General features: G+C 42.2%; 1 protein-coding gene across 2 annotated transcripts in view; it reads right to left on the reverse strand.

Annotated features, from left to right (window-relative positions):
• Positions 1-17,380, reverse strand: part of tmco3 (transmembrane and coiled-coil domains 3) — a 47,157-nt gene that overhangs the window by 21,392 nt on the left and 8,385 nt on the right. For both annotated transcript variants that reach the window (XM_060898666.1, XM_060898667.1), the window contains exons 2-4: positions 9,038-9,496; positions 5,052-5,231; positions 4,745-4,939 (exon numbers count right to left, since the gene is read on the reverse strand). In XM_060898666.1, the coding sequence (XP_060754649.1) occupies positions 4,745-4,939; positions 5,052-5,231; positions 9,038-9,475 (813 nt within the window). In that variant the 5' untranslated portion in view covers positions 9,476-9,496. The remainder of the gene's footprint in view (positions 1-4,744; positions 4,940-5,051; positions 5,232-9,037; positions 9,497-17,380) is intronic.

Here is a 17,380-nt window from a genome sequence, read left to right on the forward strand (position 1 = left end):
ATAATGATCAATCTTCTAAAACAATGAAGTGTTGCGTGTACATTTAGTCATTTGGCAAACACTCTTCTCTCCAGAGCACTATGATACGACGTACTGCATCTGTTCATAATACAACCCCGATTCCAAAAAAGTTGGGACAAAGTACAAATTGTAAATAAAAACAGAATGCAATAATTTACAAATCTCAAAAACTGATATTGTATTCACAAAAGAACAAACAACATATCAAATGTCGAAAGTGAGACATTTTGAAATTTCATGCCAAATATTGGCTCATTTGAAATTTCATGACAGCAACACATCTCAAAAAAGTTGGGACAGGGGCAATAAGAGGCTGGAAAAGTTAAAGGTACAAAAAAGGAACAGCTGGAGGACCAAATTGCAACTCATTAGGTCAATTGGCAATAGGTCATTAACATGACTGGGTATAAAAAGAGCATCTTGGAGTGGCAGCGGCTCTCAGAAGTAAAGATGGGAAGAGGATCACCAATCCCCCTAATTCTGCGCCGACAAACAGTGGAGTAATATCAGAAAGGAGTTCGACAGTGTAAAATTGCAAAGAGTTTGAACATATCATCTACAGTGCATAATATCATCAAAAGATTCAGAGAATCTGGAAGAATCTCTGTGCGTAAGGGTCAAGGCCAAAACCATACTGGGTGCCCGTGATCTTCGGGCCCTTAGACGGCACTGCATCACATACAGGCATGCTTCTGTATTGGAAATCACAAAATGGGCTCAGGAATATTTCCAGAGAACATTATCTGTGAACACAATTCACCGTGCCATCCGCCGTTGCCAGCTAAAACTCTATAGTTCAAAGAAGAAGCCGTATCTAAACATGATCCAGAAGCGCAGACGTCGTCTCTGGGCCAAGGCTCATTTAAAATGGACTGTGGCAAAGTGGAAAACTGTTCTGTGGTCAGACGAATCAAAATTTGAAGTTCTTTATGGAAATCAGGGACACCGTGTCATTCGGACTAAAGAGGAGAAGGACGACCAGAGTTGTTATCAGCGCTCAGTTCAGAAGCCTGCATCTCTGATGGTATGGGGTTGCATTAGTGCGTGTGGCATGGGCAGCTTACACATCTGGAAAGACACCATCAATGCTGAAAGGTATATCCAGGTTCTAGAGCAACATATGCTCCCATCCAGACGACGTCTCTTTCAGGGAAGACCTTGCATTTTCCAACATGACAATGCCAAACCACATACTGCATCAATTACAGCATCATGGCTGTGTAGAAGAAGGGTCCGGGTACTGAACTGGCCAGCCTGCAGTCCAGATCTTTCACCCATAGAAAACATTTGGCGCATCATAAAACGGAAGATACGACAAAAAAGACCTAAGACAGTTGAGCAACTAGAATCCTACATTAGACAAGAATGGGTTAACATTCCTATCCCTAAACTTGAGCAACTTGTCTCCTCAGTCCCCAGACGTTTACAGACTGTTGTAAAGAGAAAAGGGGATGTCTCACAGTGGTAAACAATGCCTTGTCCCAACTTTTTTGAGATGTGGTGTTGTCATGAAATTTAAAATCACCTAATTTTTCTCTTTAAATGATACATTTTCTCAGTTTAAACATTTGATATGTCATCTATGCTCTATTCTGAATAAAATATGGAATTTTGAAACTTCCACATCATTGCATTCCATTTTTATTTACAATTTGTACTTTGTCCCAACTTTTTTGGAATCGGGGTTGTATAAAAATAGATACGAACACTGGCTCACACAAGGTTCTCAAATAGGGAGATACTTTATTCCCCTGTGGGGGCTTTTTTGTGTGCAATATATCATAAACAATTTGGGCCATGCTGCTATAGGAAACTAATCAAAAACGGGGTGGCATGACGCACCCTAAAGCAAATAGTATTTCTCCGTTTCACCACAGAAAATGCATCAAGGATTAAATTTTCTATCAGTTAAAGAACACCACATTACATTTATAGTTCTGGAATGTACACATCACTCACAGTCGCCTCCAGAAGTATTGGAATGGCAAGGCTGATTCTTTTGGTGCCTTTTGTTTTTTTTGGCAATACACTCTCGATTTGGATTTGAGATCAAAAGATGATTATGTGAGGACAGATCAGAATTTCAGCGTTCGTTTCATGATATTTACATCTACGTATGTGTGTTAAGGCCCTGGTCACATGACAGCACGCAATGGGTTTGCGAATACTTGGCGATGAAAAATTGGTATCATCGTCACCAATCGTGTGACGCACGGCAGATGTTCTCCAAGCATCGCGAGTTGTTTTTTGGTGCGTCTCCGCCTCGTGAGTCACCAAAAATGCTGTGAAATATTTCAATGCAGCACACTAAGCGGCGGATACTCGCAGATGGGTTTGGGAATATTTCCTGAAGCTCAGGGAACCTTCTTCGAGCCTCTTGAGATGTATTTGTCTCGAATCCATATCCCCAATGCTTGTGACAGCCTCATCAAGTCAAGTTTATTTCTATAGCGCTTTTAACAATAGACATTGTCGCAAAGCAGCTTTATAGAATTTAAATGACTTTAAACATGAACTAATTTTATCCCTAATTTATCTCCAATGAGCAAGTCTGTGGCGGCAGTGGCAAGGAAAAACTCCCTCAGACAACATGAGGAAGAAACCTCAAGAGGAACCAGACTCAAAAGGGAACCCATCCTCATTTGGGTGATAACAGACAACGTGATAACATTTTTAACATTAAGTCTGTTTCATTGATGTTGATGGAGGCTAACCATCAACATCAAAGACTAACCAAAGCCATCCTGGGTGTTCTCTAAGAGGAGAACACCCAGAAGAAAATCCGGGTAGATGTAACTCATTAGCAGGGTAAATGCAATAATCTATGGGAAGGACAACCCAGAGAGAAAACCTGGTCCACTGGAAGGGAGGTTGGGCGTAGGGTTAACAGCCCTGTCCTGTAAAAAACAAGATGTTACAGAAACCAGAAACGCTGACATGGATGAAACCCAGAATACAGTCATGTGAAAAAGAAAGTACACCCTCTTTCAAGTCTAGGTTTTAAGTGTCAGGGCATAATTAAAAAAAAAAAAATCATCTGGTCCTTACCAGGTCTTAAAATTAAGCAAATACAACCTCAGATGACCAATAACACATGACATATTCACCCTGTCATTATTTAGTTAACATAAAGTAAGCCAAAAATGCAGTAGCAGGTGTGTGAAAAAATAAAGTACACCCTTACTGCTTCCATAGAAATTATAAAAGGCACTTAGGAACCAGGTGTTGCTGGATCAAATATATTTGATTAACTGATCATCAGCAAGTGTGGCCACCTCTTAAAAAGCAGAAATTTTGGCAGTTTGCTGGTCTGGAGCACTCAGGTGTATGTTAACACAATACCAAGGAGGAAAGACATCAGCAATGATCTTAGAGAAGCAATTGTTGCTGCACATCAGTCTGGGAAGGGTTATAAGACCATTTCCAAACAATCTGAAATCCAATCATTCTACTGTGAGAAAGATTATTCAGAAGTGGAAAACATTCAAGACAGTTGGCAATCTTCCCAGGAGTGGGTGTCCCAGCAAATTTACTCCAAGGTCAGACCGTGCAATGCTCAGAGAAATTGAAAAAAACCCAAGAACTACAGCTAGGACTCTACAGGCCACAGTTAAAGTTCATGACAGTACAATTAGAAAAAAAAAATGACTGCAAGTATGGCTTGTTTGGAAGGGTTGCCAGATGAAAGCCTCTTCTATCTAAAAAGAACATGGCAGCACGGCTTAGGTTTGCAAAGACGGATCTGAACAAGCCACAAGCCTTCTGGAACAATGTCCTTTGGACAGATGAGACCAAAGTGGAAACATTCGGCCATAATGCACAGCGCCGTTTGGCGAAAACCAAACACAGCATATCAGCACAAACACCTCATGCCAACCATCAAGCACGGTGGTGGAGGGGTGATTTGGGCTTGTTTTGCAACCACAGGGCCTGGACACCTTGCAGGTCATTGAGTCAACTATGAACTCCTCTGGATACCAAAGTATCCTAGAGGCAAATGTGAGGCCATCTGTCCAACAGCTAAAGCTTGGCCGCAATTGGGTCATGCAACAGGACAATGAGCCCAAGCACACCAGCAAATCTACAGCAGAATGGCTGAAAAAGAAAGAATCAAGGTGTTGGAATGGCCAAGTCAAAGTCCAGACCTCAGTGCTGTGGTGGGACCTCAAGAGAGCTGTGCATAAACAAATGCCCTCAAACATGAATGAACTGAAGCAATGTTGTAAAGAAGAGTGGGCCAAAATTCCTCCACAACAATGTGAGAGACTGATAAAATCGTACAGAAAACAACCGCTTCAAAAGATGATTCTACAAGCTATTGAATCATAGGGTGTACTTACTTTTTCACACATGGATTCTGCATTTTTCACTTAATTTTTGTGAAATAAATAATGACACAGTGGAATCTTGTGTGTTGCTTTACACCTGAGGTTAGATTTGCATAATTTTAGGACCTGGTAAGGATCAGATGATTTTCTTGTTATGTCCTGATTGGCAAAACCATGTAACTGGAAGAGGGTGTACTTTCTTTTTCACATGAATGTAGGTGAAGGGGTTGGTCAGCCAGCGTGGCGTCCTTATGAGACTTATGGCACGGAGTAGGTTAAGGTAAGGATAGATAACCAGCGGGTGGAAATGAGAAAACAATGAGGTCATAATAACAGGCCAAGTGCTCTTAGAATGGAGAGCTGAGTTGGCTTGAGCGGCAAGTTCAGACACTAACCTTGATGAAGTGGTGGTCAGCACGAGGAATGGTCGAGTCCCGGGGTTTGGTCAGTACATATTGGTTGTTCTGTGAATCAATGAGCATACTCAGGCCCAGGTCACCTTCTGGTACTTGCCACGACACATTCTTCCTCTTGTTGTCCTCATCATCATCTTCTACCCTCAGGACTGCCTCCACATTGACCCCCTTCATCTGATTGAAAGAGGGGAAAAAAAGGGAAAGAGAAGGATGAAACAAAGAATAACGGGGTGAATTTCAAACAGAGTGACGTTGTAAGAGACCAGAACAGAGTCTGATGACTGACCTGCTTGTTGTTGTCAAAGACATGATCCTCGATCTCCTCTTCCAGGCGATCAGCAGCCCTCCGAACGTCCTCAAGAATCTCGTCCAGCAGGGAGAGGGTTTTGTTCCGCTCCTGAGCCACCTTCAGCGCCTCCTGCTGGTGCTTCTCAGCTGCAACCAGCTCCACATACTCCTGCTCCTCCTGTCAGGAAAGACCTTTCTCACATGAGGATGGGTTCTCATTTCAGTCTGGCTCCTTTCAAGGTTGTCACTTTTTGTATTAGGGATCTAGATCTATATAAATATTTCTGTAGAGTTTTCTCATTTTCCCCACTGAATTACACGAGCTCCTACACACTTCACTTCCATCTGATGAACACAGTGCCATCAGTAGATGATAATCTCTCTCGACACATGGTACGCTGTGCTTCACTGATTAGAACAGATCTTCTCGATGCAAAAAATAGCTTCAGCACCTGCGGAAAACACCCTGGCATTTTGGCGCTGCCATGGAAACAGCACTATATCAGTCCTGCCACTTACAATAACTTCCTGCTTACATTTTAGGACCTTAACGTCATATCCATACATGTTAATTAACAACAAAAATAAATAAATAAATAAATAAATAAACCATGCTGCCTTCTGCTTCTCATGCAAATTGCAACTGAAAGCAAAAGTTTTCCAGTCTCCTTCACCTCAACCAACCCTTTTCCCTTTATTAAAACTACTCAGATTTGCGAGCTGCCTTTTAAGGAAAAAGGGGAGTGAAGCAGTTTTGCTCTGGCTGGAGGTGGAGCTAATTTCAGGGCCAGAAAAAAAAAAAAAAACAACACCTGAAATACAGAAAACAACAAAATCCATTTACACTGTAGCATTGTGAATCACAGTGATGGGCATCTGTGAAACAAGCTACATATTAGATATTAATATCTAAACACATTTTTACTTTACAAATCACAGCTTTAATACAAAGTCAGACAGGGTTAGGAAGGAGCTGTACAGATGCCTCAAGGAACTGAAAGTATCTTCTTTCAAGTCCTCAGGTCTTTAATCCAGAATTCGAGTTGCCTCCGTTGAATTATTTTCACTTTCTATGATTATTATACATGATTGAATCATTAAAAAGTCCATTCCATTCAGTGTCTTTGGAGAATCATGGGTACGTGTCTGTTTTTGAATCATAATGTCTTGGTCCTTGCATGTCTTCATGTTTTCTCTGATTCCAGCCTTTGGTTTTATCATCTACGCTTTATTATGTAAATTGAGTGACATCAGTACAATGTCCGGAAGATGCGCGTTTCCAATTTTGTTTAGACAAAGATTTGATGGGAAGCTGTATGCAGGCTTGTAGTACTTGAGTCCGACTCGTGCCCTAATTTTAAGGACTCGTGACTTGACTTGGACTTGAGCACTGATGACTTGGACTCGTGCATTAACTGCATTCGGACTCGTAAATTGGAGACAAGGACTCAGATTTTTCTTTATTTTTTTGTAACATGCCATCATTTGATAAGGTATTTATATCTACATTAATTTTTAGACTAAATTTTGTGCAAGAGAATACACGTTCACCCGTTGATACATCACGTTCAGGAACAAACTAACGTTAACGGCGCTAAAATGCCTGGAGAGAGGCCCCTAGGATCGTCCGCTTTGCTTATACAGACTTCTCGTGCAGTGGGGGGGAAAAAAAAAAAAAAAAAAAAATGCACTGCTGGGTGTTCAATATGTAGAAGAACTATCGAGAAGACGATGGGGACAACCTCGAACTTCAATTGTCATTTGGTAAGACTCCACCCAGAGAAGGAAAGGACACGCTTGTTCATTGCTCTGTTGATAGTGGGCGGGGCTTGCTGAGCGATGAACTAGCGAGTGTTAACCCTCTCTCATGTTATTTGCCCTGTTGATAGTGGGCGGGGCTTGCTGAGCGATGAACTAGCGAGTGTTAACCCTCTCTCATGTTATTTGCCCTGTTGATAGTGGGCGGGGCTTGCTGAGCGATGAACAAGCTTTTTATCTGTAGCCTGTTAACCAAAATGGGGCAGTCAAGCAGGAACGTTAATCCAACACAGTAGCAGAGACGCTTTCACATAAAGGCAGCAATAGCCACGGTCAAATGGTGCGGATGGAGTCTTGTTCTCGGACTCAACTCAAAATATTCTTAAATGACTTGGACTTGAACACTGGGGACTCGAGACTGGACTCGGACTCAAGGTTTAGTGACTCGACTCCAACACTGGCAGGTTCTTTTGTGTGCAATAAACTCTATTATTATTATTTACAGTGCCTTGAAAAAAAGTATTCATACCCCTTGAACTTTTTCACATTTTTCCACCTTACAACCACGAACTTAAAAGTTTTTTATTGAGATTTTATGTGATAGACCAACACAGAGTAGCACATAATTGTGAAGTGAAAATGATACATGGTCTTCAAAATTTTAAACAAATAAAAATCTGAAAAATGTGGTGTGCATTAGTATTCAGCCCCCTGTACTCTGATACCTCTAAATACAATCCAGTGCAATCAATTGCCTTCAGAAGTCATCTAATTCGTTAATAGAGTCCCACTGTGTGTAATTTACTCTCAGCATAAATACACTTGTTCTGTGAAGGCCTCAGTGGTTTGTTAGAGAACACTGAAGAACAAACAGCATCATGAAGACCAAAGAACTCACCAGACAGGTCAGGGATAAAGTTCTGGAGAAGTTTAAAGCAGGGTTAGGTTATAAAAAAATATCCCAAGCTCTGAACATCTCAAGAAGCACTGTTCAATCCATCATTCAAAAATGGAAAAAGTATGGCACAACTGCAAACCTACCAAGACATGGCCGTCCACCTAAACTGACAGAGCGAGCAAGGAGAGCACTGGTCAGAGAAGCAGCCAAGAGGCCCATGATCACTCTGGAGGAGCTGCAGAAATCCACAGCTCAGGTGGGAGAATCTGTGCACAGGACAACTATACAGTAAGTCGTACACTCCACAAATCTGGCCTTTTTGGAAGAGTGGCAAGAAGAAAGCCATTGTTGAAAGACAGGCATAAGAAGTCCCATTTGCAGTTTGCCAGAAGCCATGTAGGGGACACAGCAAATATGTGGAAGAAGGTGCTTTGGTCAGATGAGACCAAAGTTGAACTTTTTGGCCTAAATGCAAAGCGCTGTGTGTGGCGGAAAACTAACACTGCTCATCACCCTGCACACACCATCCCCACTGTGAAACATGGTGGTGGCAGCATCATGCTATGGGGATGCTTTTCTTCAGCAGGGACAGGGAAGCTGGTCAGAGTTGATGGGAAGATGGATGGAGCTAAATACAGGGCAATCCTGGAAGAAAACCTGTTGGGGGCTGCAAAAGACTTGAGACTGAGAAGGAGATTCACCTTCCAGCAAGACAATGACCCTAAACATACAGCCAGAGCTACAATGGAATGGTTTAGATCAAAGAATATTCATGTGTTAGAATGACCCAGTCAAAGTCCAGACCTAAATCCCATTGAGCATCTGTGGCAAGACTTGAAAATTGCTGTTCACAGACGCTCTCCATCCAATCTGGCTGAGCTTGAGCTATTTTGCAAAGAAGAATGGGCAAAAATTTCAGTGTCTAGATGTGCGAAGCTGGTAGAGACATACTGTACCACAAAAGACTTGCAGCTGTAATTGCAGCAAAAGGTGGCTCTACAAAGTATTGACACAGGGGGGCTGAATACTAATGCACACCACATTTTTCAGATTTTTATTTGTTTAAAATTTTGAAGACCATTAATCATTTTCGTTTCACTTCACAATTATGTGCTACTCTGTGTTGGTCTATCACATAAAATCTCAATAAAAAACTTTTAAGTTCGTGGTTGTAAGGTGGAAAAATGTGAAAAAGTTCAAGGGGTATGAATACTTTTGCAAGGCACTGTATTATAACCTGTCTCTTGATGATCTGATTCTTCAGTCATCTTATTTCTGGTGAAGTTGCAGCATTGTGCATCCATAAAGGCCTACTATTAACATCTCACCTTAATGGCGGCCTCCCTGAGCGCCTCGAGCCTCTGGCGGCTGCTTTCCTTCATGTTCGCCACGTCACCAAAATCACCCTTCAGCACACGCTGAAGGCCCAACACGGCCTCGAACAGGGAGCGCTCGCTCTCATTCAGCTCCTTCTGGAACACCTCGAGCGTGTGCACCTGGAAGAGGCGCTCGGCATCTGAGAGCATCTGGTCACGCTCCGCCACTGCAGCCGCCGCCTCCAGCTTCCGTACAGCAGCATTCTTCTGCCGTAGAAGGCTCGAGAGGCGGCGGCAGTTCTCAGCCACCCAACGGTGCCCACCGGCAGATGGCACCCCCACGCCACGACGGACCCGAATGGCATTCTGGGCCAGGTGCTCAGCTGGCTGTAGCGCCCCCACCAGGCCCAGACACAGCAGCAGCAGCAGCAGCGCATACAGTGTTTGCATTCAGCTGGTTGGTCCCGTCAGCTAGAGATGAAAGGAAAAAACAGAAAAAAACTGCAGGAGCTGTCTCACACCTTTCACAGTGGGTACTTAAAGGAGATACGCAGAACCATGGCCTCACTTTTTGTTTATAAATGCCTTGAAACCTCAAGAATGGCACAGGAATAGTTTTAAGCGTTAACAATAAATCTAATATAGTAATTTTTACGATTAAAGTGATTCATATAGGTAGCGGTCTGAGTGGATGACCTTGACATCTGTGATGTCACTGCAGGAAGTCTATCGGTCTCATCGCCATTTCCGCTATACTAAAACACAGAGCTGACTGCAACTCCGATCCTCCATTTTGAGCTAATTTATCGCCATGCCACGTAGATGTGTTGCTGGCGGGTGCAACAACACAAAAGAAGGTGGATTTACGTCGCATTCATGGCCCAAGAATGTTCAAACTGCAAAGATTTGGACGCGTTTTGCAAGAAGGTCACGGGCACATTGGGCGCCTACGAAGTGGTCTCTCCTCTGCTCTGCACATTTTACTGAAGACTCATACGAGACCTCTGATCTGTTGAGGAGCGTTGGCTATAAGCCTGCATTGAAAGAGGGTGCAGTATCAACAAGTAAAGGAAAAGAAAACTACAAGAAAAAAGTATTTATTTTATTTATTTTTTTAAAAAGGAAAGTAAGTTCAGTTGCACCAGTTCTCCTGGAGTGTGAGCCGAGGGTTGTTGCTAAAACCCGGGACAGAACGGGACGTGACATATTATCGCTCGGGCAGTGACCTCCCTGCAGTTGCTGCTAAAACTGGTGATGTCCTGTTCCATCCCGGGTTTTAGTAATTGCCTGAGCCGAGCAGTAATGGCGGAGTACTCAGTATGGAGAAAATGGGGAATGAGTGAACCAGCCGTCTGATTTCTCCGCTGGATATGCTTGCCTCAACAGCAATATCTCGCCCTTACATGGAAGAAGCGAATGAACGGAGAACTGAACGAACAACTGAAAGTCAGATTGTTTCAAAAAACAATCAGCCACAAGATCGGCCTTCAAGAAGCGAGAACACCGACGGGTAAAGCTCTGACTCTCATTTGGATACAAAACACCACCACTCGTTGTTTACCTGCCTTTAGATTAATCCATGTAACTTGTATTGTGTGTTTAAGTTAGCGGTATAAGATGATTTAATTTGCTTCAGAATGTGATTGTCTCAGTTCATCTGATTATTTAATTAGCCTTTTATGTTTTATCAGTGAAAATGCATGCATGTACATGTATGTTGCATAAGTTATAACACCTATCCTGTTTTAATGAGAGTCAACCCACAATCAGTGAAGTCAAATCAGTCTTAATTGAGTGAGTTGGTAACGGGATTTCTTACTTTCACCATAAATGTTTATTTATATGACTTTGGTCTATAGCAGTCAAAGGCCTCGGCCTTAAAACCGGTTCCCGCTGTGACGTCACGCACTCAGGGCTGGCTGGCTCAGCTCGAATGCCAACTTTGCGGTCGATTTTAACTCTCAAAAATATATATTTTTTATTCCCATTTATGCAGCGTACAAGAGTCAAGGATGGAGATACTATCCACTCAGAAATGTATTTAAAAATAAAGGCTCTGCATGTCTCCTTTAAAATTAAACATCACCACAAATTTAACTGATCATTGAAGTCGTCTGGTGTTTCGTACTCAAGCTGTGAAGCAAATGTAGTACTGGAAACAAAATCAAAATCTTTGCTGTAAAAACAACATCCCAATGTATTACAGCATTTATCTATAGTACTGTGCAAAAGTCTTAAACACCCTGTTTTGTTTTTCATATAAACTTTATTATAGATTTCTATTTTATGACTTCTACATTATCAAGTCAGTACAAAAACATTGTAGAGTTCCAAATGTTCGTGTTTTTTCCAGCATAAAATTAAGTGTTACGGGAAAAAAAAAAAAAGTTTGTATCTGAGCAGCATATTACATAAGAGAGCACTTTTCAGATTATAAAAGAAAAAAATAATGAAGGCTGATGGGTTTTGGTGCAAAATGAAGAAGTGAGTGTGACAGTCAAAGTGTCCAGAAGAACTGTGGCTGGTTCTGTAAGATGCTCAGTAAAACCTACAGCTCATTTCCGCATAAAACTGCACTCATTGTAGCTGAGACTACTGGTTTTTTAAAGGAAAGGGTCGTCTCACACCAAATATTGACTTTGTTTCATTTATGGCGGCTTAGTGCATTTTTTTTTTAAATGTTGAAGCATTATTTTTGGGCGGCACGGTGGTGTAGTGGTTAGCGCTGTCGCCTCACAGCAAGAAGGTCCTGGGTTCGAGCCCCGTGGCCGGCGAGGGCCTTTCTGTGCGGAGTTTGCATGTTCTCCCCGTGTCCGCGTGGGTTTCCTCCGGGTGCTCCGGTTTCCCCCACAGTCCAAAGACATGCAGGTTAGGTTAACTGGTGACTCTAAATTGAGCGTAGGTGTGAATGTGAGTGTGAATGGTTGTCTGTGTCTATGTGTCAGCCCTGTGATGACCTGGCGACTTGTCCAGGGTGTACCCCGCCTTTCGCCCGTAGTCAGCTGGGATAGGCTCCAGCTTGCCTGCGACCCTGTAGAACAGGATAAAGCGGCTACAGATAATGAGATGAGATGAGCATTATTTTTAAAGCCATTTTTGGTCTTCAGCATTTCTTTACATGTGCCTGAGACTTTTACACAGATGTTAAAATTTAAAGCAGAACACAAAGCTGTCAGTTATGTGAACATCCCGCAGTGACAAAGGTGACTAAACTAAGCTCACATAGGTGAGGCATGGTGCTGAACTGTTCAAACAATAAAAACCCTGGAACAATTCTATGTTTAAACAGCTCACTCCAGTAGGGTGTTAACCGGATAAGCAAGTTATACATTTCACTGTGTATTGTATTATGTAACCCTGCAACATAGGTTACTTTGTAGGTGCAATTTTACTGACAACAGTTTACAGTGGGGCAAAAAAGTATTTAGTCGGCCACCAATTGTGCAAGTTCTCCCACTTAAAAAGATGAGAGGCCTGTAATTTTCATCATAGGTATACCTCAACTATGAGACAGAATGGGGGAAAGAATCCAGGAAATCACATTGTAGGATTTTTAATGAATTAATTGGTAAATTCCTCGGTAAAATAAGTATTTGGTCACCTACAAACAAGCAAGATTTCTGGCTCTCACAGACCTGTAACAACTTCTTTAAGAGGCTCCTCTGTCCTCCACTCGTTACCTGTATTAATGGCACCTGTTTGAACTCGTTATCAGTATAAAAAACACCTGTCCACAACCTCAAACAGTCACACTCCAAACTCCACTATGGCCAAGACCAAAGAGCTGTCAAAGGACACCAGAAACAAAATTGTAGACCTGCACCAGGCTGGGAAGACTGAATCTGCAATAGGTAAGCAGCTTGGTGTGAAGAAATCAACTGTGGGAGCAATTATTAGAAAATGGAAGACGTACAAGACCACTGATAATCTCCCTCGATCTGGGGCTCCATGCAAGATCTCACCCCGTGGGGTCAAAATGATCACAAGAACGGTGAGCAAAAATCCCAGAACCACACGGGGGGACCTAGTGAATGACCTGCAGAGAGCTGGGACCAAAGTAACAAAGGCTACCATCAGTAACGCACTACGCCGCCAGGGACTCAAATCCTGCAGTGCCAGACGTGTCCCCCTGCTTAAGCCAGTACATGTCCAGGCCCGTCTGAAGTTTGCTAGAGAGCATTTAGATGATCCAGAAGAGGATTGGGAGAATGTCATATGGTCAGATGAAACCAAAATAGAACTTTTTGGTAAAAACTCAACTTGTCGTGTTTGGAGGAGAAAGAATGCTGAGTTGGATCCAAAGAACACCATACCTACTGTGAAGCATGGGGGTGGAAACATCATGCTTTGGGGCTGTTTTTCTGCAAAGGGACCAGGACGACTGATCCCTGTAAAGGAAAGAATGAATGGGGCCATATATCGTGAGATTTTGAGTGGAAACCTCCTTCCATCAGCAAGGGCATTGAAGATGAAACATGGCTGGGTCTTTCAGCATGACAATGATCCCAAACACACCACCCGGGCAACGAAGGAGTGGCTTCGTAAGAAGCATTTCAAGGTCCTGGAGTGGCCTAGCCAGTCTCCAGATCTCAACCCCGTAGAAAATCTTTGGAGGGAGTTGAAAGTCCGTGTTGCCCAGCGACAGCCCCAAAACATCACTGCTCTAGAGGAGATCTGCATGGAGGAATGGGCCAAAATACCAGCAACAGTGTGTGAAAACCTTGTGAAGACTTACAGAAAACGTTTGACCTCTGTCATTGCCAACAAAGGGTATATAACAAAGTATTGAGATGAACTTTTGTTATTGACCAAATACTTATTTTCCACCATAATTTGCAAATAAATTCTTTAGAAATCCTACAATGTGATTTCCTGGATTCTTTCCCCCCATTCTGTCTCTCATAGTTGAAGTGTACCTATGATGAAAATTACAGGCCTCTCTCATCTTTTTAAGTGGGAGAACTTGCACAATTGGTGACTGACTAAATACTTTTTTGCCCCACTGTATATAGAGAACATGAGGATATGAAGTTTATGTTCGAATGGTGAATATATTCACCAGGGAGCGAAGTGAACGATTGAAATTATTTTTCAACACGAGAAGATAAACTTCATACTCTCATGCCACCGTGTAATGTTCTTTATATTTTATATAGACACATCCACAAAAAATGCAAGTTAATTTAAGAATTTTAACTTTGAACCGGTTTCCCATTTTGACAACATGCGCCAAGTCAATGGGAAAACACTGGAGTGACGTCATCGGAGTGAAATATCAGTAATTATTATACACACAGGACACTTTTTTGATGGAATAAAAAAAAAAAAAAAATGTGTTCTATTCCCTTCTAGCGGGTTTCATTCATTTGGTTGGATAGCATGCAATATTGTTAGCATATCGCTTATCCTACGTGTATTATGTCACTCTAGCCAACAGAGAACGAGTGTTGAATACGGTTTACAATATTGCATGGTTGTCAAGACAACATGACATCACACGTCGGAGCTGACGCAAATATCCGGTGAGAGTTTTCTGCTGCGCATGTGCACATGCATTTCTTTGCTCGCCAGCGGCACCTGCAGTACACTGTCGCAGTGAATTGAAAATGCCATAAGATACGTATTGCACGTAAAACTTCCGTGCTAGCAAGCGACTGACAATTTGTAAACAAAATATATAACTGTTCCATCGAATATGTATGTATTATAATAATAATAATAATAGCTGGCTTTTTTCGTGGTATATCAGATATATTCCATTTAGCTAGCATTATATTATCTGATATACCACTAAAAAAAAGCCAGCCAATATTATTAAAATTGGTTGCTCAGATCCGTGATGTATTTCGGATGAAAGTTTTTCAGCATGAGAAGATAAACTTCATATCTTCAAGTCACTGTGTCATTTTCTTTTTATTATGCAGTGGTGCTTGAAAAGTTTGTGAACCCTTTAGAATTTTCTATATTTCTGCATAAATATGACCTAAAACATCATCAGATTTTCACACAAGTCCTAAAAGTAGATAAAGAGAACCCAGTTAAACAAATGAGACAAAAATATTATACTTGGTCATTTATTTACTGAGGAAAATGATCCAATATTACATATCTGTGAGTGGCAAAAGTATGTGAACCTTTGCTTTCAGTATCTGGTGTGACCCCCTTGTGCAGAAATAACTGCCACTAAACGTTTCCGGTAACTGTTGATCAGTCCTGCACACCGGCTTGGAGGAATTTTAGACCGTTCCTCCGTACAGAGCAGCTTCAACTCTGGGATGTTGGTGGGTTTCCTCACATGAACTGCTCGCTTCAGGTCCTTCCACAACATTTCCATCGGATTAAGGTCAGGACTTTGACTTGGCCATTCCAAAACATTAACTTTATTCTTCTTTAATTATTCTTTGGTAGAATGACTTGTGTGCTTAGGGTCGTCGTCTTGCTGCATGACCCACCTTCTCTTGAGATTCAGTTCATGGACAGATGTCCTGACATTTTCCTTTAGAATTCGCTGGTATAATTCAGAATTCATTGTTCCATCAATGATGGCAAGCCGTCCTGGCCCAGATGCAGCAAAACAGGCCCAAACCATGATACTACCACCACCATGTTTCACAGATGGGATAAGGTTCTTATGCTGGAATGCAGTGTTTTCCTTTCTCCAAACATAACGCTTCTCATTTAAACCAAAAAGTTCTATTTTGGTCTCATCCGTCCACAAAACATTTTTCCAATAGCCTTCTGGCTTGTCCACCTGATCTTTAGCAAACTGCAGATGAGCAGCAATGTTCTTTTTGGAGAGCAGTGGCTTTCCCCTTGCAACCCTGCCATGCACACCATTGCTGTTCAGTGTTCTCCTGATGGTGGACTCATGAACATTAGCCAATGTGAGAGAGGCCTTCAGTTGCTTAGAAGTTACCCTGGGGTCCTTTGTGACCTCGCTGACTATTATGGCCCTTTTCCACTACCCTTTTTCAGCTCACTTCAGCTCGCTTCAGCTCACTTCAGCCTGACACGGCTCGCGTTTCGACTATCTCATTACAGCACGACTCAGCTCGCTTCAGCCCTGCTTAGCACCCAAAACTCGCACGGTTTTGGAGTAGGGCTGACAGCGCTCGAAACTAACGGTGTCCCGACGTCCCGGGGACCATAAAAAATGTCATCGGGACACAAAATTATCATATCTGGGACAATCCCGGGACAATGGAAAAAAATAGATCTAGAAAAAAAGTTCTACATTAATATTATTTACAAAGCCGTAACACATACGTAGACATTCACCTAATTTGTCAATTTTAATTTTAAAACGTTAACAGCGAAAAATACATAGTAGCTACACTTTCGATGCACCTGCATCCGTAGGCTACAGAGCAGCACATTCTGTTCTAGAATCTTCGGCCGGAGTCCGCATTATATGGACTTGGAATGGAATTGCTACTGCACACGCTGCGCCGACTCTTGCCAGAACAAAAATGCTGAAGTGGTTGAAGCGGACCGACCGCGGGGAAGAAACTGAAAGCCCAGACATAACGTCTCCGGGACCTTCAGGATCCAAAGTGTCATCGCCTGGTCTGCAGGCAACGCTAGCAACTGAATGAACTTAATGAACACTGTTAGACACGTTATAAAATACAACAGGAATGATGTGGATGATATTGACGGAAGATACCGTTCAACAGAATAAGTGAGTTTTCTTGGTGTCTTTCTAGTTCAGAAAGTTTAGTCAGTCAGCAGCACAACTAGGCTCGGACCTGCCACTATGATGATGTTGCTAACGTTTGCACCCGGCAGCGAAAGTTCATAAAATGGATAACGGAAAGTTCATAAAAATGGATAACGGTAATGGTGAAAATGATAAGTTGGCCTTATAAGTGCCAACAGATATTCAAGGTATAAGTAGATGAAATGAACATAAAAGGGGTCTTATTTTCAACTAAAGTGTACTGCAGATGTAGGGAGTTGAAACATTTTCTGAATGAGCTAGTTGGCCCCTTTAAATAAACGGGTATCTATTCATACAGTGAGATCGCCAAAGTTTAATAAACTGAAAATGCAATACAGTGAACCCTCGCTATAACGCGGTTCATCTTTCGCGGCTTCGCTGTTTCGCGGATTTTTTTTTTTTTACAGTGCATTGTGTTCAGAATCCTGATTGGCTAAGGGACTGTAGTCTAGAAGTGAAAAAAGTTGATATTGGTCTTTCACTTACACCAGTGTCAACCGTTTCCGTGCCTCATCTCTGTACAGCCTGCCAAATTTACGTTTGCAATTTTTTTCCATGCCAAAACCCACAATGTCGACGAAACGTCCTGCACCGACAAAGGCACCTCCAGACGCGCCCAAAAGGCAGAGGAGGAT

The sequence above is a fragment of the Neoarius graeffei genome, chromosome 18, assembly GCF_027579695.1.
Source record: "Neoarius graeffei isolate fNeoGra1 chromosome 18, fNeoGra1.pri, whole genome shotgun sequence".
Lineage (NCBI taxonomy): Eukaryota > Metazoa > Chordata > Actinopteri > Siluriformes > Ariidae > Neoarius > Neoarius graeffei.